This window comes from Podarcis gaigeae, assembly GCF_964106915.1.
Source record: "Podarcis gaigeae genome assembly, chromosome: 9".
Classification (NCBI taxonomy): Eukaryota; Metazoa; Chordata; class Lepidosauria; order Squamata; family Lacertidae; genus Podarcis; species Podarcis gaigeae.
The window spans coordinates 6114158-6139144 of record NC_139685.1 but is presented as its reverse complement, the minus strand read 5'-3'; the positions used below and the strand labels follow the sequence as shown (position 1 = coordinate 6139144).

The following is a 24987-nucleotide window of genomic DNA, read 5'->3' as shown; positions in this document are numbered from 1 at the left end:
CACTGTCTGTCAGGGGTTCTTTCACTTGTGATTCCTGCATTGCAGAGGGTTGGGCTTGATGTTCCCTTGGAATCCCTTTCAATTCTACAGTTCCGTGATTCTATGATTCACCCCAAAGGCTGCTCCCTCTTTCCAGCCCAGCCTCCTCTGCCTTGACCTCTTCTTTCGCCACATTCCTCTTGCCTGCTGGACTCCAGGGCACAATGGGAAGCTCAGCCAAAAGGCTTCTCACGCAAAGCTGGACAATCTTTAACCAGAGTTTGACCTGACCTGTCGCAAGCTGCAGTGCTGCTCCTGACCAGGGACTTTGGAGTTTGATCACCTGCTTGAACCAACACTGGCCTTCCTTTCCCTTTCTTCCTCCTTGCCTCAGGTCAGGCCTTCATGGTTAAAAGGTAAAGGGACCCCTGACCATTAGGTCCAGTCGTGACCGGCTCTGGGGTTGCGGCGCTCATCTCACTTTATTGGCCAAGGGAGTCGGCTTACAGCTTCTGGGTCATGTGGCCAGCATGACTAAGCCACTTCTGGTGAACCAGAGCAGCGCACGGAAACGCTGTGTTCCTTCCCACCGGAGTGGTACCTATTTATCTACTTGCAGTTTGACGTGCTTTCAAACTGCTAGGTTGGCAGGAGCAGGGACCGAGCAACGGGAGCTCACCCCGTCGCGGGGATTCGAACCGCCAACCTTCTGGTCAGCTAGTTCTAGGCTCTGTGGTTTAACCCACAGCGGCACCTGCATCCCCACCTTCATGGTTACCCAACCACATAAGGTTACCAGACGTCCCCATTTCCTAGGGACAGTCCCCGGATTTACAAACCAGTCCCCATACAAAATTCATTGAAGTTGAAAAGTTGATTCATTGGGGGGGAAATCTGGTAACCTTAACATAGCCAGCATCTCGGGGCGGGTGGGCTGGGTGCCTCACCCACAAAATTCCCACTGTGGGTGCCCTGCCAGGTGACCCAACGCATCACATGTTTGGCGTCACACAGAGCGACATAGTCAGCTAGGTCCAGAGACACGGGAGGGACTGCAGCTCAGGAATAGAGCATCTGCTTTGCATACAGAGCATTCCAGTTTCAGCCCTGACACCTCCAGTTAGGTCTGGGAAAGACTCCTGTCTTGTCTGCTGCCACCCAGAGTTGGCAATAATAAACTAGATAGACCAATGGTATGGCTCACTATAAGAACAGTTTCTACCTTTCTAGGGTACCAAAATTCCTGCATTGCAGGGGATTGGACTAGATGGCTGTTAGCATCCCTTCCAATTCTACAATTCTATTATTCAAAATGAGCATCTTCTGCCCCATGAATGGGGACAAGCCACTCAGAACACGTGTTTCAACCCACCTTTACTCTCTGTTTTAAGCTACAATGGTACAAACTCCGCTAACCAGGATAAGAACAGAAATTGTGCGTCAGTGGCGCAGCGGCAGCAGGAGGCCCCATTAGCGAAAGTGCACCTCAGGTTAAGAACCGTTTCAGGTTAAGAATGGACCTCTGGAACGAATTAACTTCTTAACCTGAGGTACCACTGTAAAAACAAAACCAACCCAATTATCCATAAGACATTTTAAAAGGGCATCAGATGTCGAGCAGCCAAAGGCCTGGTTAAAGAGGAACATTTCCACCTGGTGTAACAAAGATTCCAGATCGGCCTCCCTGGGGAGAGCATTCCACAAACTGGGAGCCACTGCAGAGAAGGCCTTTTCTTCTGTTGCCACCCTCTGGACCTCTCATGGAGGAGGCACATGAAGAAGGGACTCAGAAGATGGTTTCAGGGTCCAGGTAGGTTCATAAAGAGAGAGGCAGTCCTTGAGGTATTGTGCTCCTGAGCCATTTAAGGTTTTATAGGTCAGAGCCATCACTCTTACCCTCAAATGTTCATCCGAACCTTTAGCTGGAATCACCTTTCTTGCCATTTGAATCAGCTGGTTTGGTTCCGGAGCAGTAGAAGACAAGCTTGCTCCATCTTCCAGGCAACAGACCTTCCGGTGTTTGGATTGCTCTCCTGTCTCTTCTCGCCTTGCATAACATGTGCATATGCTAAGTTAAATGCATAGAAATTTTCACCCCCATTCAAACAGAAACACAAGACCTCTTCTTTCTCCTGGCCAAGTCCCCTGCCTGTCTGCTCAGTCTGCTGTCGAAGTGCTTACTGGGGATGGTGGGCAACTTCAAGGCTCCTAACCTTCCTTCGTATGATTCTTTATCTTCAAACTAGACAGCTTTACTCTCTTTCGAAGTCCTGGGAAACCTCTGCCCTTTGTAGTTGGACATTGGGGCTCAGGCAGGAAGACTGGAGAAATGTCAATCAGTTGCATTTGGGTGATATTCAACTAAGTGTAGACCCACAGAAATCAATGAACATGACTAATTTCAGCCCATTGATTTTGATGGGTTTACTCTGAAACCTGGTTATTAAAACCTGGTTTAATACCACTCATTGTTTTGTTCCAATTTGCTGAGCTGAGTTGGTGCAAGCTATACATTTCAACAAGCAGAAGTCTTTTTAGTTTGGTGAATTTCTCTTGCAATGACCAAGAACTTGCTTTGATAAAAAAAAAAAATGAAATCCAATTTTATTCAGTGCAGCATTACAACTCAAGACAACACAAAAACCGCAACAGCTCAAGAACACTTGGAATGTGCTTGTGGCAATCAACAAGGCTGTGGCTGGCTGATATGGGACATGTTCTTTGCTTCCACCACAATCTGGAGTGGAGTGGGTTGGGCTTCCTCCCAAACTAGCTGTTTGTTAGTCCAGCCGTGGCTGGGAAGATGTGGATTTGGCCAGCGGAAGAGGGCGTGGATTGGCCAATCTGAGGGCAGTGCATAAAATGACCTCTGGAACTGCTCAGCACAGCATGTCCACTGGGGGAAGAGAGAGATCTAGACAGAAAATCCTGACTGGATTAGCTACAGTACTGGTCAAGACTCCAGTTCCTTCGCCCATCTGAGCTACACAGGTCTGTATTGTGCTAAGTTGTAAATGTTTGCATGATTGCCTGCTGGCAAGCCCCAGAAAACATGCTGGGATTTACCTCCAAGTCAACATGCCTAGATTTCCACTGCAGGCCTTTTTCTGCATCATCCTATTATAAGGTAGCATAGCATTGTATCATTTTACCTATTTAGTATAAGTCTGCTGTGTGCTAGTTGTTGTATAGGGAATATAGGATAGAGATGGTCCCAGCTGGGAAAGTGCACCCTTGCCAGGCAGGGAAGGGGATTTTGACCATAAGTAGCAGGGATGGGATATGGGGAAACCTGCAGAAGCAGAGATGGGGCCTGGGTGGACTCTGTTATCTGTCCCAAATGTAGTCTGAAGGCACCTGGGGCCATTGGTGGGCTGACACTGGATCTGGCCAGAGCCTGGAAGTTTACTGCAGAGTCATGTCATATGGTGGAATTATTGTTATTATTATTATTATTTATATCCCACCCATCTGGCTGGGTTTCCCTAGCTGCTCTGGGCAGCTTACAGCGTATATAAAAACATAGTAAAACGTCAAACATTAAAAACTTCAGGGCTACCTGAAGGTAGAGATATACATGTAAGAAAATAAATAAATCTGGAGAACCTCTCTGCCCACCCCCCAAAAAATAAGTTTAAGAAGATTGTCTATAAGTTATAGCACACTTTTGCTGGTGGGGGCGATCTGGGAAGGTTTCCCCTCTCTCCACAAAGGGAAAGAAGGAAGCAGTTTGGAAGATTATGACAGGCATTTGAAAAGTTTCTACAACTGGTTAATGACTGTGGTACAGTCTCTGATGCTTCTCCACGAAAATGTCAAAGAATAGATTTCTATTCCTATGATGTAGAACATTTATTATAGGCTAGCAGCCTCATACCTGGCTTTGCTCAGCAATTCTGAGACACCAAAAAAACAAACAAACCCAAAATAAAAAACCCCACCTCTGTTCAGCCCACGATCTTGATTCAAATCGGCATTTCCTTGTCTCCAAACAGAGGCAAAAACCTGCTCCTTGATCTCAATAGCCAATATGCAAAAATTCAATTATGATACTTTAAGAAGTGTCCAGATGCAGAACAAACAAACAACTTCCTCGAAGTTTCCAAAATGTATAGCAGATGGAGAATGTGTTTTTATTGACTGTTGCAAGTTCATTGACAACCAGTAATGAAAGTTCATTGGCAATCAGCTCTGAGAACAGAGAGAAGCAGAAAGACACTGAAAATAAGCAAGACAAGTAGGAAGCAGATGGAGGACGTTGTGAAAGGAGTAGTGGTTAAATTAAAAATAATAGCAAATGCATTTTTAATGGTCGTATGAATCAGCCCCAACTAAGGAAGGTCGTGCATAATAGAACTGTAGAGTTAGAAGGGACCCCGATGGTCATCGAGTCCAGCCCCTGCAATGCTGGAATCTCAACTAAAGCATCACTGACAGATGGCCACCCAATCTCTGCTTTAAAAACCTTTAAGGAGGGAGAGTTCACCACCTTCCGAGGGAGTGGTAGTTTGATTTAGCAACCATGAAAACTGGTATTACTCATAGTAGCATTCCTATAGCCTAGAGCTGGGGAAACTGTGGCCCTCCAAGAGTGTTTGGACTCCATGTCCTATCAGCCTCAGTCAGACTGGTCAATGGTCAGGCCCCCAGCTGGCTCCAGGCCACTGGCCAGTTGCCGGCCGAACTCCAGTCCTTGGTTCTGCATCAAAACTGTGACTCAGAGCTTCAAAAGCCTTTCAGAAGCTGAGTACGCAAGCCAGCAAACAAACCTCGCAATGGAAGGGCAGATAGAGGCATATGTAAAGCGTATTTACAAGCAGATTATTCAGCATACATCAGGACAAAGGAAAAAACATGTCTTCCCTCTTTCATGTCCAAGCAAGAAGCATAAGCAAAAGCTATACAAAATAAAAAAAATTCCTTCCAGTAGCACCTTAAAGACCAACTAAGTTAGTTCTAGATATGAGCTTTCGTGTGCATGCACACTTCTTCAGATACTGTACCTAGAACTAACTTAGTTGGTCTTTAAGGTGCTACTGGAAGGAATTTTTTTATTTTGTTTTGACTATGGCAGACCAACACGGCTACCTATCTGTAACAAAAGCTATACACAACAGAAGTTCTCAGCAGGCTGTGCTGGAAGGTAAACAGGCATGTGACACACAACAATCATGCCTATTCCTTTTTAGGTGGAACGGAATATTCTCACATCCTCCCCCTTTCCGTGTAACCTGTTTCACCTGTGGTTCAGCCCAATTGCAACCGCTGTACATAAACCTTAAGTTGTTCTCTGTTAACAACCTTAGACAACAGATCTACAGGAATTTCATTTCCTAGCATGCAGGACACCTGAATGAGTCCGTTCTGAACACACTCTCTTGCACGATGTAACTTAATCTGCAAGTATTTGGTTCTTTGCTTGCAACTCTCTGAGTTCAGCAAAGCCAAACACAGACTTTCACCCGCTAACCCTGCCTCCTGGGCTGTCCTTTGGCTCATTTCAGGAGGGTTTCTTACCCGTCCACCCTGTCCCCATTTGCCATGTCGCTGATGGGAATCCTGGGCACCATCTCGGCTGCAGAAGCCCTCATCGCCATTGCTGTTTTCTGCCTGATCTTCATCGCTATCAAATCCCTCCGGATGCAGGTGCCACAGGGCCTAAAGAGTCTCCCAGGGCCGTGGGGCTACCCATTCATTGGCAACATGTTGGATCTGGGGCAGAACCCCCACTTGAGTCTGACGCAAATGAGCCAGAAGTACGGAGATGTGATGAAGATCCATATTGGCATGAGGCCGGTGGTAGTGCTAAGTGGCCTTGAGACCATCAAGCAGGCCTTGGTGAGGCAAGGAGGAGACTTCATGGGCCGTCCTGACCTGTTCAGCTCCCGCTTCGTGTCAGGAGGCAACAGCCTGGTTTTCAGCACAGACTCTGGGGAGCTGTGGCAGATGCGCCGGAAACTGGTCCAGAGTGCCCTCAAAAGCTTCGCTGCTTCCCCCAGCCCTGACTCCTCCTCCACCTGCCTATTGGAAGAGCACGTCTCCAAAGAGGCCACCTACCTGGTGATGAAACTGCAGCAGGTGATGCTGGAGAAGAAGAGCCTTGACCCTTACCGGTACCTGGTGGTCTCTGTGGCCAATGTCATCAGTGCCATTTGCTTTGGCAAGCGCTACAGCCATGAAGATGAGGAGCTGCTCAGCATAGTGAATGTGAGCGAGGACTTTGTGGAGTTTGCATCCTCCGGCAACCCAGCTGACTACATCCCTGCCCTCCAGTACCTCCCGAGCAACAACATGCAGAAGTTTAAGGCCATCAACCAACGCTTCACTACCTTCTTGCAGAAGATCGTCCAAGAGCACTATGAGAGCTTCAGCAAGGTAAGGGATGCAGGGAACTGCTTCATGCCAGGTTGGGCTATAAGTCCTTGAGGCTCACCATTGTCCATTTTGACTGGCAGCAGTGGTTCTCCATGGTTCCAGGCAGGAAATATTTCCAGCCCTTCCCTGCAATGCCAGTGGGGACTGAACCGGAGATCTTCTACCACTGAGCTATGACTCTTCCCTATGTAATGGACTCAGGCAGGCATAGGCAAACTCGGCCCTCCAGATGTTTTGGGACTACAACTCCCATCATCCCTGACAGACTGGTCCTGCTAGCTAGGGATGATGGGAGTTGTAGTCCCAAAACATCTGGAGGGTCGAGTTTGCCTATGCCTGAAATAAGGACTTCCCAGATAGGCCATGAAACGTTATGCCCTCCATGTTACTTCTCTTCCACCTTCTGATTGCATTTCATCTTGTACGTGATGGCCACCACATGGTTGGTTGTTGTTAAAAAACAAAACCAGAGTCAACACTAGAAAAACCTCGATGAAGTTTCATTTTAAGAGTGTGTACCCATTAAAATCCAATGAAAATGTATGCTTTAACAAATACAGGCTGGCCTTGATGTCAAATCACAAGAGCAGCACCAGAAAAAAAAGCTGGGAAGTCAAGAAGTGGCTTTTACCCACCATAATTGTGAACTGAGTCTCTATTCCTTCCCAGGACAGCATCCGGGACATCACAGACTCCCTCATCGACCAAAGCCAAGAAAATGCAAAGCTTCAACTCTCATCTGAAAAAGTAGTGAACCTCGTCAATGACCTATTTGGGGCAGGTAAGGAGGTTTCGAGAAAATATCTGAAGGGCTTCCCCATGGAAGATGGAGCAAGCTCGTTTCTTGTGCTCCAGAGGGAGGTTCAGAACCAATGGATTCTAATGACATGAAAGGAGGTTCCAACTAAACATTCAGAAGATCTTTCTGATGATAAGACCCATTGAACAGGTTTCCTTTGAAGGTTGCATGACCATCTGTCAGGGATTCTTGAGCTGTGATGAATTGGTTTCCCAGTACCAAGTACAGTGGTACCTCGGGTTACAGACGCTTCAGGTTACAGACTCCGCTAACCCAGAAATAGTACCTCGGGTTAAGAACTTTGCTTCAGGATGAGAACAGAAATCGTGCTCTGGCGGCGTGGCAGCAGTGGGAGGCCCCATTAGCTAAAGTGGTACCTCAGCTTAAGAACAGTTTCAGGTTAAGAACGGACCTCCAGAAGGAATTAAGTTCTTAACCTGAGGTACCACTGTAATTGTAAGGTAGCTCCCCAATTCTCTTTGGTCTGTCTTGAATCTGCCCACAGTCCGCTGCTTTGGATGAACCTGAGCTCTGGTATTATGAACATCTGGGAGGCGTACAGATATGTGTCCCCATTCTCAACAGCATGTCTAATTATATATACACTCACTCAGATGGGAACTATTGAGACTTGGATACTATTTAATTGATGCAGACTAAAATTATGTTCACCTTTAAAAAAGGAGGTTCACTTTTTTTAAAAAAAAGGCTTTTGTGTTGTTGTTTTTAAAAAACACCGCTCTGTCCCCCCCCCCCCCAGGGTTTGACACAGTGACCACAGCCTTGTCCTGGTGCCTCATGTATCTTGTTGTTTATCCAGAAATCCAAAAGAAGATTCAGGAAGAAATAGGTAAAACTGTTTATAATAATTCACACGTCTCTTTGGCAGACTGGATCCCAATTTTCTTTCTCTCCTCTTTAACCTGGATGGCTTTAAAAGACAAATTCATGGAGGAAAGGGCCGCTAGCCACAATGGCTTGCTGGTTTCGCAGAATGGGCATCTGGTTGGCCCCTGTGAGAACAGGGGGCTGGACTAGACGGGTCACTGGCCTGATCCAGTGGAGTCTTCTGATGTTCTTATGCTTAACCTGTAGATGAGAGCATTGGCCGAGAGCGCAAGCCCCGGCTGTCGGACCGTCCCCTGATGCCTTACACCGAAGCCTTCATCCTGGAGGTGTTCAGGCACTCCTCCTTCCTGCCCTTCACAATCCCTCACTGGTAAGTCCTGAGCCTTCCAAAGAGACAGGCAAACTGTGGCGTTTGCCCTCCTAGGTGTGTGACATCATACTGGGTTCATAGGAAAAGGGGTAACTAATTGTAAAATGACTAACCAATGGGAACCCAGGGGGCGGAGTTAACTGTGTATAAGGTTTAAGCACAGAGGTTTTTTAGTGAGTTAGAGTGGATGCGAAGACAGTCTGGAGTTAGAGGAGAGAGGGAAGATAAGTCTGTGGGTTGGGCTAGTCTGATGTGAGAGAGGGAGAGAATTTGTTAAGAGGAGTCAGTCAAACAGTTGAGATAATCAGTCAGAAGGTATTAGGAAGATATAGGCCAGTAAAGAATCTAAAGTTAAGATACTATTATCTGAGAAACCATAAACTTGTTAATGTTTGTAAAATAAACTTGGTTTTTTTGGTTCACTTTTAACAACTGACTGGATTCAGTGTTTTACCAGAGAGTAACTAGTTGATGGCAGCGGGGAAGCAAGCACATTGGTGGCACAGGGATCAATAGACCGTTAAATGTCCGGGGACCCTGTGTGATCGCCACACAAACCCATCCTGATTCCCCAGCTCATGTCCACGAGGGGCCTCGCCCTCAGCCTGCGCCTTCCTTGCGTCTACATGGGGTGGGTCATCTGTATGGAATTATCAGCATTTTCAAGGTTTCCACCTTTCAAAAATGAAGGAAACTCCAGGTCTTCATGATGAGGGAGAGAAATGTCTGAGATAGAGTTACCAGATGTCCCCATTTCCCGGGGACAGTCCCCGGATTTGCGAATATGTCCCCGGACAAATTCCATCCCTGGAATGTCCCTGGATTTCATCTAATGTCCCCAAGAAACACAGCAGCGGCAGTCTCAGCAACCCGGAGCAGTTGGCTCTGGCTGGCTTCAGGAGCTGCTCAGAAGTCCCCATGAGATGGTGGTGCAGGGGCTCAAAGATGCAGCTTCCGGGATGCCTCCACCTTCCTTGACCCCAGCAACCAAGCTGTGAAGGGAGGCTTCATGCTGCCTATCAGAGCTTGTGTGCAAGCAGGAGGGGGCAGGGATCTCTCAGTTAGGCAATGAGAAGCCTCCCTTCCCAGCTGAGGGATCCCCGCCCTCTCCTGCTTGCATGAAAGTAGGAATGGGATTGGGGAAAGGAGGCATCGCACTGCCTGAGAGATCCCTGCCCCCTGCCCGCCTTCCATGCCTGACCCACTGCACACCGCTTCCCCACCATCACCACCGAAGAACCAACAACTCAGGGGCTGCCCAGGCTCATGGAGAAAGGAGAAAGGAGCCTAGGAGGAAGGGGGGACATGGTGGTTGAGGTCAAGGCGATGGCTACCCTTCTGCTACTGCTATCGCTGCAGCATCAATGTCCTGAACATTCATTCATTTAAAGTGTCCCCAGATTCATTGAAAAAAAAAATCTGGTAACCTTAGTGTGAGACCAATCAATGTTTAAGGGCAATGCATGGCAACCTAGGATGATTGAAGTGGCTTCCTTCTTGTTTTGTCTTTACTGGTGGCTAATATGACTTGACCTTGGCCACTGCAGCAGGGGGCAGGGTTTTTTTCAGCCTGTGGGGGCAGATTTGTGCCTTCTGGGGACCAAGCAGATGGGATCAGAGGGGAAATGGGCAGAGTCGGAGAAGACCAAAACTGAAACTGCCCTATTCATCTCCATCCCTTTCCCCATTGCATGGCCTTCATTTCCTTCCTATAGACTCCCAAATTCCATTTGATATTCCTTCCACTCTTCCATCCCTTCAGATGCTTTTTGGGGTTTTCCCAATGAATACATTTATTTCCCATTTCAGTACAACCAAAGACACCGTTTTGAATGGCTACTACATCCCAAGGGACATCTGTGTCTTTGTCAACCAGTGGCAAGTCAACCATGATGAGTAAGTGTATCTCAACCTTTGGGAAGACATGTGCCCCACACCTTGTGCATGCTCACTGTACCGATCAGTCATATTCCTTAGCACTCATTTAAGCAGGGATGGGGAATTGGGTGCTCTCATCATTCCCATCATCCCTGACCACTGGTCTTGCTAGCTAGGGATGATGGGAGTTGTAGTCCAAAAACAGCTGGAGACCAAAGGTTGGGAAACACTGCTCTAGATATTGTTGTGCTCCAGCTCCTGTAAGTCCCAGCATATGTAACCAGTGGTCAGAGATTATGTGAGTTGGAGTCCAACGACATCTGGAGGGCTGCAGGTTCCACACCCCTGATTTTAAGTGTGAATATGTTACAGACATACTGGTATAGGTTCTGGGTGCCAGAGTTTGTGAGTGCAAGTCACCCAAAATTCTTGGATTCAGTAAAAGTTAGAATTGATCAAAGTTTGACTAAACTGTGCCAAAGATGGAAATCCCTGGGCTTAGTTAATGTTTACAAGTCAGACCAGCTCCCTGAGGGAGGGTCATTAGGAAGACAGAAGAAGATGATGGCCAGTTATTACCGTATTTTTCGCTCCATAGGGCGCACTGGACCTTAGGGCGCACCTAGTTTTTAGGGGGGGAAATAAAGGGGGAAAAATATTTTTCCCCCCAGCCCCAAAGAGCAAAGAAGCCAAGACAGCGAGCGGGATCCATCCCGCTGGCTGTCTTGGATTCCTCTTTAGCCACACGCAACCTCTCCAGCCGGGAGAGGCTGCGCAAAATTTTGGCAGAAGCCAAGACAGCGAGCGGGATGGATTCCACTAGCTGTCTTGGCTTCGTTTTTAGCCGCAGGGCTGGGGCAGGGGAAACCCAGGGAATGCAGCAGGAGTTGGCGCTGTGCTCCCTGGGCTTCAGGCTTCAGGCTGCTATCCGCAAGCCTTCAGAGCCCGGCAGAAACTCCTGCCATGCTCCGAAGGCTTGCGGATAGCTGCCTGAAGCCTGGAGAGTGAGAGGGGTCGGTGCGCACTGACCCCTCGCTCTCCAGGCTTCAGCGAAAGCCTGCATTCACTCCATAGGACGCACACACATTTCCCCTTCATTTTTGGAGGGGAAAAAGTGTGTTCTATAGAGCAAAAAATATGGTAACCCTCAAGGAAAGCCATCAACAAGGCAAAATACTCTCTGCTGAGACCATACCAGAGATGGGAGAGGAAGCATCCAGGACTGAAGTGGGAGATGAGCTAAGCGAAAAAGAAAAAAGGGTCGATTTTGCAAGCTGGAGGGGGTGGGGCAAAGCACAAGGCGTTCTGTCTGTTTTATCCTGCAGAGAGGGTCACACATGATGTTTGGGGTCTCTTGGAATCTGAGGTTGCAGCCGTGGGCAAAACAAGGCCCTCTTGGGATGTGACTGCTCTGCAGTCTCACCACCCAGGGGCAGGTTGTATATATGTGTAAATGAAACCATATACCCTAAAGACACCACAGACTCCTCTGTGCCGCATTTCCAAAGGATTCTCAGACCCTGGGTAAGCCTGGACCCCTGAAATCTCACACTGCTGTGGAGATGAGGCAGTGTGTAAGAGAATGTATCTTGAACAGTGAACCAGCTTTGGATTCACCATTATGCCTTTTTGAACAGACATCACAACCTTCCTCAAAATGTTGAGTTCAAGGGCAGCTGCTTCTTTCTGTTTCCAGTCTAGAAGAGAGAGTCCTAGTTAGCTGCTCCCTCTGGCAATCGTGAAGCTACTCCCTGGCCCAAGGAATGTTATTTATTATTATTAACAACAACAACCACAACAACCACAAGTAGCTTTTTAAAACAAAAAATGAGGCTTGTGTTGTACTCCAGGTATTGCTGAATTCAATGTCCATTTAGTCCCAACCAACATAGCTAATGGTCAAGGATGAGGTGAGGGCACCACATTGGCCACATCAGATCAGTGGCGTAGTGGCGTTTGCTGGCACCCGGGCGTGGAAGTTGAACAAAGTCTGCCGCACCAGCCCAGCCCCCACCACCAGACAGAAGTGGGGCTGAGCCGTGCTGCCTGCCTGCCTACGTACACTTGGCAGGTGAATCCCCCCCGTGCCTGCGGAGAGGAACGCCAGGCTACACTGGAGTCATTCCTTGCCTGCCTCCTTCCATCTGTACCTGCTTGCCATCTGAGCGAGGGGCCCAGGGACTTGGCGGCATGGCCAGGCTGGGCTCTGGGGCCCAGAGGCTCCCCCAGTGGTAGGCAGGGCAGGATGAGATCCCTGGGGGGGGGGGCATCCGCTCAAAAGTATGTGCCCGGGGCCATATCACCCTGCCCTGCCACACCACACTCCAGTTCAGAGAAATATTAAATAGATGCACATGAGATTAGGGATTGATGAATTGGCCAATTTTAGTTTCTTTCAGTTACCGTCTTTAAAAAATCTTCTTTTAAAAAATGTCCTCATGATAATAATTCAACAAATTTCTCCTTGTAGACACATATCTGTATGAAATCTTGCCTGATCTACACATTTTTGCTAAAAAGTCCCTCCTGATATAATGCATGCATATATCATTCTCACCAATATATGCATTCCCAGGCATGTTTTACCCCAGCTTAAGCATTTCTCTACTTGGCCAGAGAGCTGTGTTACAAAATTCCGGAAAGTGTGAGTTAAAGGATGGCTGAGTTTCAGCTAGTGTATTGTTTCAGAGTGTCCTTATGCAAACTGAATCGATATTTTTCTCTCATCTCTGCTTGAGGCAAGGAGTTTCCATGCTCATTCATTCATTCAAAAAACGTTCCTTTTCCAGAACCCTTTGGGAATCCCCTTCCTCCTTTAAGCCAGAGCGATTCCTGACTGCCAACGGGAAGGGCATCAACCGGGATGAGAGCGAGAAGGTCCTGGCGTTTGGCCTGGGGAAGAGGAGGTGCATCGGAGAGCCTCTTGCCCGCTGGCAGGTCTTCCTCTTCTTGGCCACTTTGCTCCAGCAACTGCAGTTCAGTATCCCGGACGGGGTGACGGTGGACATGACCCCTCGCTATGGCCTCTCCATGAAGTACAAGCGGTGCAAGGACTTCCAAGTAAAACAGCGCTTCCCACAGAGGAGCCATGAGTGAGCGGCAAAGACACAACTCCCTGCAAGGGCTGGGGAGGAACACATCTGTCTATCTGTGCATTAGGGCGGTTCATAACAAACTTCTTTTTTTTTTTAATGCCTGCTCCAAAGGTCTTATCGTACTACGCTACGGATATCTAAAATTCCATGCATATCAGTCAATGTCTTGACCCTCCTCCACGAAAATAGCTGTTGACTTGGCCGTTTTCCTATGTCGTGTAGGCTGAAATTTCAATTCAGCAGAGCAGGGTCAAGACATTAACTGATATGCATGGAATTTCAGATATACTGTAGCTATATAATCCCTAGTGTAGTAAGATAAGACCTCTGGAGCAGGCATTAAAAAAAAAGTTTTTTATGAACCGCCCTAGTGTGCATGGCTGCGCACAGGCATCTTGCATCTATTACTAAAAAAAAAAAGCAAGCAAAGATTAATTATGCTGGGGGAAATGCACTGAAATGTTCATTTCAGGAGAAATTCACACAAGAATGTTGGTGAGTTTTCACAAGGAATTAAATGTATATCTAATCGCAAACTGATTTACTTATTTTATTTATTAAATTTCTATACTATCCTTCACCTGATGATCACAGGGCGGTTCACAATATAATGTTGAAATAGGAAGAATGGAAATTCAGGTTGGAAATTAATAAACGCAGAGAAACTTAAATGGACAGGTCTACCCATCCCTACCCCTGGCGTAGATCATAACTTTCCATTGTACTGAACAAACAGACATATTGTCTGTCCAACACACCCATTATAAGCAGCAATCCGATGTGCACTTACTTGGGAGTGAGAAAAGTTGACTTCTGTGAGTTCCAATGCAAAATGGCCTGGTTTTGCAACTCCAGTAGCTGCTGTGTAAATCAAAATTCATTTTTTCCCTTTGAATATTGTGCTTTTTTGTGACTGAGGTCTCAGCTTAGGTCTCAGGTTGGAAGATGTAACAAAGAGCATTACAATTTATATATTTTAGAATGAAGTACTTTAGAAACAAAAAGGGACACGGGTGGCGCTGTGGGTTAAACCACAGAGCCTAGGACTTGCCGATCAGAAGGTTGGCGGTTCGAATCCCCGCGACGGGGTGAGCTCCCGTTGCTCTGTTCCAGCTCCTGCCAACCTAGCAGTTTGAAAGCACGCCAAACTGCAAGTAGATAAATAGGTACCGCTCAGGCGGGAAGGTAAACGATGTTTCCGTGTGCTGCTCTGGTTCGCCAGAAGCGGCTTAGTCATGCTGGCCACATGACCCGGAAGCTGTACACCAGCTCCCTCAGCCAGTAAAGCGAGATGAGCGTCCCAATCCCAGAGTCGGTCACGACTGGACCTAATGGTCAGGGGTTCCTTTACCTTTACCTTACTTTAGAAACAATGTGTACATTGCAATAAAATAGATATTTAAATATGGAATGTGTGAGTTTCTCTATCCCTGAGCTAAATTATTTTTGGAGAATTTCTTTTTTAACTAAGAGGAGACAAAAATCACGTCTTGTCCAACACACTGCTTGATGCAGGAAATCCAGAAATAGAGCATTGCCACCAAACTGTCTCCCAGCTTCCTGCAGAGTGAGATTTCCCAAGCTGAACCAACAGCGCCACAGTCTGCCCCATTGCAAGCATTGCAAGCTGTCTGGGCTCAGAGCCAAATGACTCATCACGGTGCAAATTAAACATTTCTTAAACGAAAACAAACACGTGTCTACCCCTTCCTCAGCTTGCGCCCTTCTGGAAGACACAGCCCTTTGCTAGGTCAGCCAAGTAATCAGAGGGCACTAATATGGTGCAAAATAATAGAGAGTGAAAACAGAAGAGTAGGGTTGCTTGTTTTTTTTACTAGGGCTGGGAAATAACACTGGGAAGATCCAGAAGGGAAACCTCTTCCTGCATGCAAAGTTTGGAGAAGACCTCTGGGTGAGGACCACCAAACCAGTCTTTCTCACCAGTCTTTGCACACAGATTGTCCCAAAGAGACAAAAGCTTCAGGATGCAGTGCAGGGGAAGGCGGAGGGAGGGAAAAATGAGGCCACTCACTCTCAGTATTGTTTCTGGAGAGCATGCAAATGGTCCACAGAGTCCCAGAGGGCAGGTGGTATCTTGAGGATGTGAAACATCATATTTGGTTCTGCATAAGCATCACTGTGGTGCAACACACTGATTAGTGTCTCACAGGTGTATCTCAGCAGTACCTACAAATTTAGGGTTAAGAGGAAGGAAGGAAGGAAGGAAGGAAGGAAGGAAGGAAGGAAGGAAGGAAGGCAGGCAGGCAGGCAGGCAGGCAGGCAGGCAGGCAGGCCTAGGCTGGGACTCACCTGTGCATGGCCTCACCTGTGCAGGTAACAAAAGCATAGGACTGGCCGCCATCTCTCTCTCTCTGACTACATTCATCAAAGAAGCAACATCTGCTTAGCCTTGGCTTCTAGCCAAGAGAGGACAAAGGGACTATTCTCTTTATGGGATAGATTCCAGGTATATTACTTTTGTAAGTTAAGTCTGCCTTCTGGGATCCATCTGTGAACAGAACGTTAGTGAGTAAACTCTTTTATACTTTTATAGAAGACTGTGTCGTGTCTATTTCTTTTATGAGGAACTAAAGGGGAAATTACCAAGTAACTTATTTTAGTGGCTTTAGCGAGCCTGAGCAAACGCATCTGCTGTGCAAGTTTAAAAAGGGGGATGTTGCTCTGCTAAATGGTAGAACTTGTTAACACAAGTTGGAAAGGATATAATCAAGCAATATATCCTCTCCTGCATCCCTGAACATTCCCACAGACATTCCCAGCTCTACCTGGAGATGACAGGGATACAGCAGATGCTCTGCCCCTGAGCAGTAGCCCTTCCCCTGGATATTGAAACCGGACATGGACTTCAAAGAGAGAATGAGATAGTTCCTTTGTCCTCTCTCGGCTGCAAGCCAAGAGAGCATCTCAGGCTAAGAAGATGTTGCTTCTTCGAGGAATGGAGTCAGAGAGAGAGATGGCTGCCTCCCCTGTACTGTTTTGTTACCTGCCCAGGTGAGGTTTTGCTCACCTATGGTCACATGTAGAGGAAACAGGAGGTTCCGACTGGCTGGTCCACACACACCCTTTTTATGTCCACTCTAAGAATGTTGCATTTGACTGCTGTGTGTTTCACATTCCACACTGGTTAGCAATACTTAATTTCTGAAGCACTGTTCTCCCCCCGCCCACTGAGGTGGTCTCTTCACTTTGCCTAACACAGTGTTTCCCAACATTTTTCCAACTGTGGCCCCCTTTCAACCTTGTTTCTTTCTGATGGGCCCCCCAAGGGCATAGCCAAGGGGGGCAGCTTCCCCCAATAAGTAAAAATAAATACATATCTGAGGTTCTGCCCCCCCAACAAAAGCCTGCTACCCTAAAAAAAATCCTGGCTATGCCCTTGTCCCTCCCATCCTATTGGTGGAAAGGTAGCCATTTAAATTTTTGATTGTAAATAGAACATGTTTTATTTATAATTTTTATAATTGATATAAAATACAATTAAATATAATGATAGGAACATAATGAAATATTGTTAAAGCAGAAAAACAAAGGTTCATGGAGCTGGAAGGGACCCCAAGGGCCATCTCTGTAGTGCAAAACACACACACCTTGCTCCCCGCAATGTAGGAAACTCAGCTCAAGCATCCATGACCATCCAAACTCTGCTTAGAAACCTCCAAGGAAGGAGAGTCCAGAACCTCCTGAGAGAGGTCCATCTTCCATGTATTATAAAATGTAAACACATATTTGACCCCACTTATTTGAGACAGAGGGGGAAACCCACAGATACAGTCCAAAAGGTGCACAGGGAGTTCTGTATATATGGGAGAATTTTAAAACGCAAGTGGTCTTCACTGACCTGGTGCAAAAAGATATTGTGCAAAAATAGTGCAAAAAGGCAGCCCTGTTTAGGGAAGGTTTTAATGTTTGACGGACTATTGTATTTTAATATTTTGTTGGAAGCCACCCAGAGTGGCTGGGGAATAAATAATAAATAATTATTATTATTATTATTATTATTATTATTATTATTATTATTATTACCTGGAGGAGCCCTGGCTGCCTAGATAAAGTCCTAGAGCAGGCATGCCCAACCTTCGGCCCTCCAGATGTTTTGGACTACAATTCCCATCATCCCTGACCACTGGTCCTGTTAGCTAGGGATCATGGGAGTTGTAGGCCAAAACATCTGGAGGTCCGCAGGTTGGGGATGCCTGCCCTAGAGTCCCACAAACCCTTACCGGGGAGTAAGGCCCACTGAACTCACTGCAACTTTCTTCTGAGTAGAAGACTCTGCTTGGCTAGCCTGTGCCCCTCAGCAACATCCAAAGGCCCTGATCCACTACTAGGCACTGGGTGAATTGCACCCTGCACCTTGCAAAGTCAGGCCCAGGCTGCCACGGGGCCCAGCTTGCCCAGCCCTACCCATTGCCGCCCCACCACTTTCCTGACCTGGGGGTTCTGGATTATGGGCTTGACTGGTCAAAATGGGAGCCTCAGCTCTCCCACCTGGTGGGCCACCCCCTTAAAAGGTAAAGGGACCCCTGACCATTAGGTCAAGTCGTGGCCGACTCTGGGGTTGTGGTGCTCATCTCGCTTTATTGGCCGAGGGAGCCGGCGTACAGCTTCCGGGTCATGTGGCCAGCATGACTAAGCCACTTCTGGCAAACCAGAGCAGCGCACGGAAACGCCGTTTACCTTCACACCAGAGCGGTACCTATTTATCTACTTGCAATTTTGATGTGCTTTTGAACTGCTAGGTTGGCAGGAGCAGGGACCGAACAACGGGAGCTCACCCCGTCGTGGGGATTCAAACCGCCAACCTTCTGATTGGCAAGTCCAAGGCTCTATGGTTTAACCCACCACACCATCCACGCAGCAGCGTAGCGTGGGTTGTCAGCACCCGGGACAAGGCAAGTAATTTGCGCCCCTAACCCCTAACCTGCCACCGCTGCCAGCTTCTTCTTGCTGCTGCCTGGGCTGGGGTATTTACGGTAAGGTAGCCACGGCGGCAGCGGCAGGTCCGTGTCAGGTGATCTGAGGCGAGTTGCTGCTGGCGCTGCCACCCAAACGACGCCGCTTGCCTGGAGGAGGAGGAGGGCAGAGAGGCGAGGAAAATGCAACATGGCCCAGCAGCTGCAGCAGCAGCAGCAGCGGCGGCGGGGCTGTGAGGAGGGGCTGCCTGGCGCGCCCTCCGTGGCCCTGACGCACGGGGACCGCGGCGAGCGCTGAGAGCCGCCGCCTGCCGGACGCCTTCAGCCCGGAGGCGCGCACAGCTCTTTGGTTCCACGAGACATGGGGCTCTGCTACAGCCTGCGCCCGAGGCTCTTCGGCGACTCCGGAGGCGGCGAGCACGCCCCCCCAGATTTTGCGCCCGGTGCGGCCGGCCCCTCCTGCACCCCCCACGCTATGCCACTGCATCCATCCACGTCCCTGGGGCCACCCCCTTACCCGCTTGTAATTGACCAAGTGGATAGCCAGCCAATCACAATTTTTAAAAAATTGATTTTCTTTCTTCACTTCCCCCTGTGGCCCCCTAACCTCTTGCTGTGGCCCCCCATTTACACATTTTTCACCTGTGCCCCCCTTGGAATATCCTGGGGTGCCCTACGGGTCCATATGACCCCCCCCCCCGGTTTGGGAAACACTGGCCTAACAGAAGAACTGCTGCCTGACCAAGAATTCCAAATAAAAACCCCTCAAAAGTTTGCTTGCTGTTTTGTGACCATATGGTTGGCCCTAATGAATTCATTGCCCAAGTAAGGATTTCAGAATTATTCATATAAAAAACCCAAACATGTATTATGTAACTAGAGCTGATGGGAAATATTTTTATTTTTTTTTTTTGTTAAGTGAAAAATCTTGAGACAGAATATTTGAATAGGCTGCTGTGCTTTCTCTAGGGGTGGCCGTGTTTGTTGCAGCAAAGTCAACAAACGAGTATTGCAGCGCCTTAAATACTCCTTTATTTATTCTGCCATAAGCTTCCGCGGACTCCACTCCATCAGATGCAAACGGCTGGCGGAGGAGTGGGGGATAGATAATAGCTTTTAATCACTCTCTCGCCTCCATTTTAATCACCCTTCATCATCTCCTTTTCTTTAGTCTCTCCTCTTTTAAAACAATTAAGCAGTCCCCTTTCCCCCTTCTGCCCTCCCCTGCACCCCCCTGCTTCCCCCCCCCACCTGCCTCCCCCTTTCCTCCCCCCTCTATATATGCATGAGCTAATTTCAGCTTTTCCTTAGCCTGCGATAAATGAGCCACTCTGTTGTCCTCCAACCAATAAGCTGACAGGGTAATGAATGGCTTTGGATGGCAATTAGTGGATGGAGTTGCTAATAATGAAATTCATTTACATTTTAAGCACCGCGGAGAGATAGGGGGAGCAGCCTGGGAAGCCAAGGCTCTGTGTCATTAGCAGCAAGCTGCGCCCCCCCCCCCGCGCCCATTGCTAGCCTGGGGGTGGGCGAGCTCCCTACCAATCTGCTTCAGCGAGGCGGAAACTGTTTAACATGATTGCACCTCGTCGTCCTCATTTAGGAGGCAGCAATAAGAAGAGTTTGTTAAGCGGGAGATTAGATGCCAAACATTGCCTTGGATTTCAATATCCAATCAACCCTGCGCGGTAGAGATGGCCAACCAGAGACACGCTGCCCTTCGGGGGGGGGCGCGGAGTTGCTTTTGTCTATCTATTTGAAGGTTGGGAGGGTGATGGGTGTTAGTCTTCAGTTTGGGGGTGGGAAAGCTCCCAGAGTGGTTTACATGTTGGATTTATGTTGTGAACTGCCCTGTGGGTGGTATACAAATTGCATCATTATAAACAAAACAAAACAACAACACTCAGCAAGAATACCATCCTTGCCCTCTGGTGTTGTTGTTTAGTTGTTTAGTCGTGTCCGACTCTTCGTGACCCCATGGACCAGAGTATGCCAGGCCCTCCTGTCTTCCACTGCCTCCCGCAGTTTGGTGAAACTCATGCTGGTAGCTTCGAGAACACTGTCCCACCATCTTGTCCTCTGTTGTCCCCTTCTTCTTGTGCCCTCCATCTTTCCCAACATCAGGGTCTTCTCCAAGGAGTCTTCTCTTCTCATGAGGTGGCCAAAGTATTGGAGCCTCAGCTTCAGGATCTGTTCTTCCAGTGAGCACTCAGGGCTGATTTCCTTCAGAATGGATAGGTTTGATCTTCTTGCAGTCCATGGGACTCTCAAGAGTCTCCTCCAACACCATAATTCAAAAGCATCAATTCTTCGGCGATCAGCCTTCTTTGTGGTCCACCTCTCACTTCCATACATCACTACTAGGAAAACCATGGCTTTAACTACCATATACGGACCTTTGTTGGCTTACATGTTGGATTTATGTTGAGAACTGCCCTGTGGGTGATATACGAATTGCATCATTATAAAACAACAACAACAACACTACTCAGCAATAATATCATCCTTGCCTTCAGGTACACAATCTAAAAGGCCTTGTAGGCCTACGAGGAGTAAACTACAGTTCCCGGGGTTTCTGGCGGGGGCGGGGGAGTGAGTGAGGAAAGTGCTTTGGCGTGCAGGAATCCTGTTGCCAAAGTGTGCCTGCTGGCCTTTCCAGCCCAGCGCAGGAGGGGAATGAACTTTTTGCACTTGTTTCGCCTTTGGCCAATGGACAGGGTCAGGTTGGTTTCCCCACCGGTCATGATGGAAGAATGGAACACACACACACAAAAATGTTAATACAAAATGTATCAGGCTCAAAAAGACATTTCTCCTAATAAAAGGATGTGTTGCAAAAGAGAATAAAAGGGTTCCCTTTCATTGTGACTGTTTTGTCCTTCATTGGGCAAAAAATAATCCATTAAATTTCATGTATAATCTTGAGTTGGTGGTGCTTTGTGCTTACATCAGCTATGCCCACTGCGGTTGAAAATTTGAACCCAGGTTAACTCGCCACTTTATCTGGGGTGGGGAATCAACCATTTTTTGGGGGGGGGGAATTGGGAAAGAAGTTGATTCCACACACCTTGGCAAATTTGTTTCTTGGGGGGGAAGAATGAATTATTAGTATCCCTGCTCAGGATGCTTAAGAAATGCAGGGCACTGTGGCAAAGCAGAGCGCTGCACACTCCTGGCACTGTTTTTTAATGCCTTATCGAGATCCTCATCTACTCGGCTTGCCATAAACTTGAAGCACCCACTTAATGAGACACACACACAGGCCTTGCTTGTCAGGCTTTCGTTCTGCGCCAATACGTTTTCTGAATGACTGCCAGCTCCCTGCCTGTTTTGTTCCCCAGCTCTTTCTAGCCTGAAGAGGATCTTCAAGAAAAGAAGCACTTGCCATGCATAAACTTAATCCACCTCAGCTTGTCTGCCAAAGAAGCTGAGCCAGGGTATTCTTCTTGCAAACAAATGCCTAGAAACCACAGAATCATAGAAGTCAGGAAGCAACCCATTCAGATCATTGAGTCCAACCCCTACCTTTTAATACACATAGTTTGTTAGTTTTCAAAATTATGCAGGTAAAAAGGCACATTAACAAATTATAATAATATATCGCAATAATTCCTCCCTCCCTCCCCCTGAAGTGGGAATATGGTCACATTTTTCATGAAAGATTCTGTTGCAAAGTTGCATGTGTCACACTGCAAGATTATCAATTCAGGAGGTAATTCTACAAAGTCACCTGTGTCTTGTTCACTCCTCAGAGCTTTCAGGGGTTTAGGAAGCTTTTCTGAATGGAGGCCTCATTCTTGGAGGCCATCAGAGTAATTGAAGATTATGGAAGGGTAGCAAGACTGACTACCAGCAACACAAAATCTGAAGCAGTGCACCTGAACACCCACATTGATGTACAGCTGAGAATACAGGCGCATTAAAATCTTGGATGTATACATTTCAAAGTCTTGGCCCAAAGTGCAACAATTAAATTTCAGTTCCCTATGAAGAGATATCAGGAGAGATCTTAAGACCTGGTCAAAGACAAATATGTCATGGTTGGGCAGAGCGTTGGCTGTAAAAATAATGTTGTTACAGAGATTCAACTTTTTTGTTCCAAGTTCTGCCTATCTTCATCCCCTTGGAGCATCTAGCATTTAATGGGCATGATTAGTGCAGTATGTTTTCAGTCTTAGTTCCTTATGGTCAATAAAAAAATGTGTGCATGGCATTTTTAAAAAAGCAATGAAGGAAGGAAGGATTCATATGGTAATAACATATTCCTAACAGGTGATCAACTGGTGGCCAAAACTGGTTCATTTCATCTCCAGCCCAACTACCAATCCACCAGGTCACTTGCCCCATTTGAAAATCTGGTTTTGAATTTGACCCTGAAAACAAACAAGATATCTTCTATTCTTTACAAACTCATTAGCGAGATTCAAACAGGATGCCATGATTCTTTAAAGCAAATGTGAGAATTTGATCTGGGGATTGAGGTTGAGCAGAGCGATTGACGTAATAGGCGGGCTAAAAAAAACGTTGTTACCAATCTCCACAAAATTCAAAAACAGGACCTTTAAATTCCGACATCTTAAAAAGCCTGCTGGAATAATAAGTTAGTGCCAGAAGTTCCACAGGGAGTGGCGCTGGCACAAAACTGGGCCCACCATATACTGAACGCAGCAGGGCTCCAGGTGAATCCAAGCCACGGGGGACCACTCAGAGCAACTCCTCTGAAGACTGCAGGGATCTAGTAAGGATCTAAGCAATCAGGAGGTCCCTGAAGTATCCTGGACCAGAGTTGTTAGAAGTCTTACAAATTAGTACCGAAACCTTGGATGTGGCCAGAGGAAACTTTTGAGAACCAGAGGTTTGTGCTGTCCCCATTAATAGTCTGGCCACAGCATTTTGGACCAGGCCCAAGGAGAGCCCCTCACACAGTGCATTGCAACAATTGAGTCTTGAGGTTACTCAATGGACTGTGGTCTGGCTCTTTTAACCTTACACATAGGCTTCACTTCAGCCAGAATTCAACAGCAGCTTCGCTGCCTGTCCACAACTATGATGGACATCTGCTGAGATTCCTACATTGCAGAGGATTGTCCTAGTTGATGCTTGGGCCAACTCTACAAGTCTATCATTCTGTGATGGAAGGCTGGACTTCCCTTGTCAGAGTGTGCAGGTTCCAGGCAGGCTGGGAATTAAATTGGAACAGCATGTGCACATGCACCTCCCATTCTGCCCAAGCATGCAAGAATTAGCAAGTCACCCAGTGCTGTTTGGCAGGGTGGTGCAGGGGCAGAGAGGAATCAGAGAGATAAAGCAAATCAGTCAAACTGGGCATTATAGGCATTATAGGGAGGGGCAGAAATACTCTGCCATTTGCTGCTCTCTCACAACCTGTTTCGATTTAAATCCTTCAGTTTCAAGCAGACATGGGTAGCCTGCCATTCTGCAGCTATTGCTGGATTCCATCTCCCAGGCAGTGCAGGGAACGGTCACCACAGCCAGTGAGCAAGCGGGCAGAGGCATCGAGAGCTCCTCCTTTTCACCCCAGTCTTGTCTGAGTCAACATGGGAGGCGGGTGAGCAAGCAAGCAGGTTGCAATGGGGAAGTTGAGGAGTCCAGTGCCAGTCCCCTGCCCCATGCCACCCCACTGAGATGCCAACTCTCAACAGATGCCTGACCACTTGATGCAGACCCTTCTTAGGAGTAAGTCTCATGAACATAGCAAAGCTTACTTGGGAGCTGGCTGCATTTGTTGCAGGAGGGGGTACTTACTGCCCCTGTGCTGCTGCCATTCCAAAGGGAAAGAGCCTTAGCTCAGAGGCAGAACATCTGCTCTGAGTGTAGAAGGTGCCAGGCAATGCTGAGCTAGTTGGACCAGTGGCCAGACTCAACATCAGGAGCTCCCAATGTTCCTAAGTAATAAGAGACTAATTCAGCAAGGCAGAGAAGGTTGGGGACATTGCAGTGATGCTCTGAGCTCCAGCCCCATGGAAGAGTAAGGCGAACCTTATGTCAAGGTTTGGGTTCCAGCCAGACCCAGAGTAAAGCAAGCTGTTCTACCAAGACAAGGTGCTCCAGGGCATCTGTCAATGAAAGATCCACCCAAACTCCCCATCCTCCCTTGAAATCATTTGAAAATACAGATGGGAAGACTATAATTATCTCATAGGAGCACAAACAATTTCCATACTAATGCAGCGCCAAAGCCAAATCTCTAAGTTACCCTCAAAAGCATCAGCCTCCTGAACCATATTATCACATCCAAGAATGAGCCACAGGGATAATCCCTGCAGCATGATGCTTCCTGGCTCCCGGTGCCTGGGCTGGGCAAAACACAGCTTGATGTTCCAGCCCAGTGCATAGCATGCTTCCGACTGAAGCAAAGCACAGTGATTTTGCTCTTTAATGTGCTGGTGAAATCTCTGTGCTTCTTGATACAGGAACTGCACAGCATTGGAAGGGAGCATGTTGTGGTGCTCATCAGCAATTACCTAGATTTTGTTTCTGCTGGGAGGAGGTCACTGGAGGAATCTGTGCACTTGACAATACTTGTGTTCATTTACAAATATATAGGTTGAGCATAGGTGGAGAATGGCCATGGTACCTGTGTGCTATCTCGAATATCAGAGGCAGTGTACCTCTAAATACCAGTTCTGGAAACCAGAGAAGGGGAGAGCGCTGTAGCACTTGGGTCCTGCTTGCATCTGGTTG

The 24987-nt window shown here is 47.5% G+C and overlaps 2 protein-coding genes and 1 long non-coding RNA gene across 3 annotated transcripts in view; all 3 read left to right on the top strand.

Moving 5' to 3' along the window:
• Positions 1-13881, top strand: part of LOC310825216 — a 114957-nt gene extending 101076 nt beyond the window's left edge. The window contains exon 2 of the long non-coding RNA XR_014555163.1: positions 13697-13881. This is a non-coding gene — a long non-coding RNA (uncharacterized lncRNA). The remainder of the gene's footprint in view (positions 1-13696) is intronic.
• Positions 1-24987, top strand: part of CLK3 (CDC like kinase 3) — a 200346-nt gene that overhangs the window by 88909 nt on the left and 86450 nt on the right. The gene's annotated exons all lie outside the window — the stretch shown is intronic.
• LOC310825155 (cytochrome P450 1A5-like) lies at positions 2800-13881 on the top strand. Its single transcript, XM_083698340.1, has 7 exons — positions 2800-2970; positions 5484-6354; positions 7024-7135; positions 7914-8003; positions 8249-8372; positions 10182-10268; positions 13040-13881. Exons 2-7 carry the CDS (start codon positions 5521-5523, stop codon positions 13344-13346), a joined length of 1554 nt encoding a protein of 517 aa, XP_083554466.1. The 5' UTR covers positions 2800-2970; positions 5484-5520; the 3' UTR covers positions 13347-13881.

Excerpts from the sequence above, each read along its gene's own strand:
- LOC310825155 (XM_083698340.1), top strand. The coding sequence starts at position 5,521 with ATGTCGCTGATGGGAATCCTGGGCACCATCTCGGCTGCAGAAGCCCTC. Across the intron at positions 6,355-7,023 it reads ACTATGAGAGCTTCAGCAAG|GACAGCATCCGGGACATCAC; the intron begins GTAAGGGATGCA and ends ATTCCTTCCCAG. Across the intron at positions 8,373-10,181 it reads CCCTTCACAATCCCTCACTG|TACAACCAAAGACACCGTTT; the intron begins GTAAGTCCTGAG and ends TTCCCATTTCAG.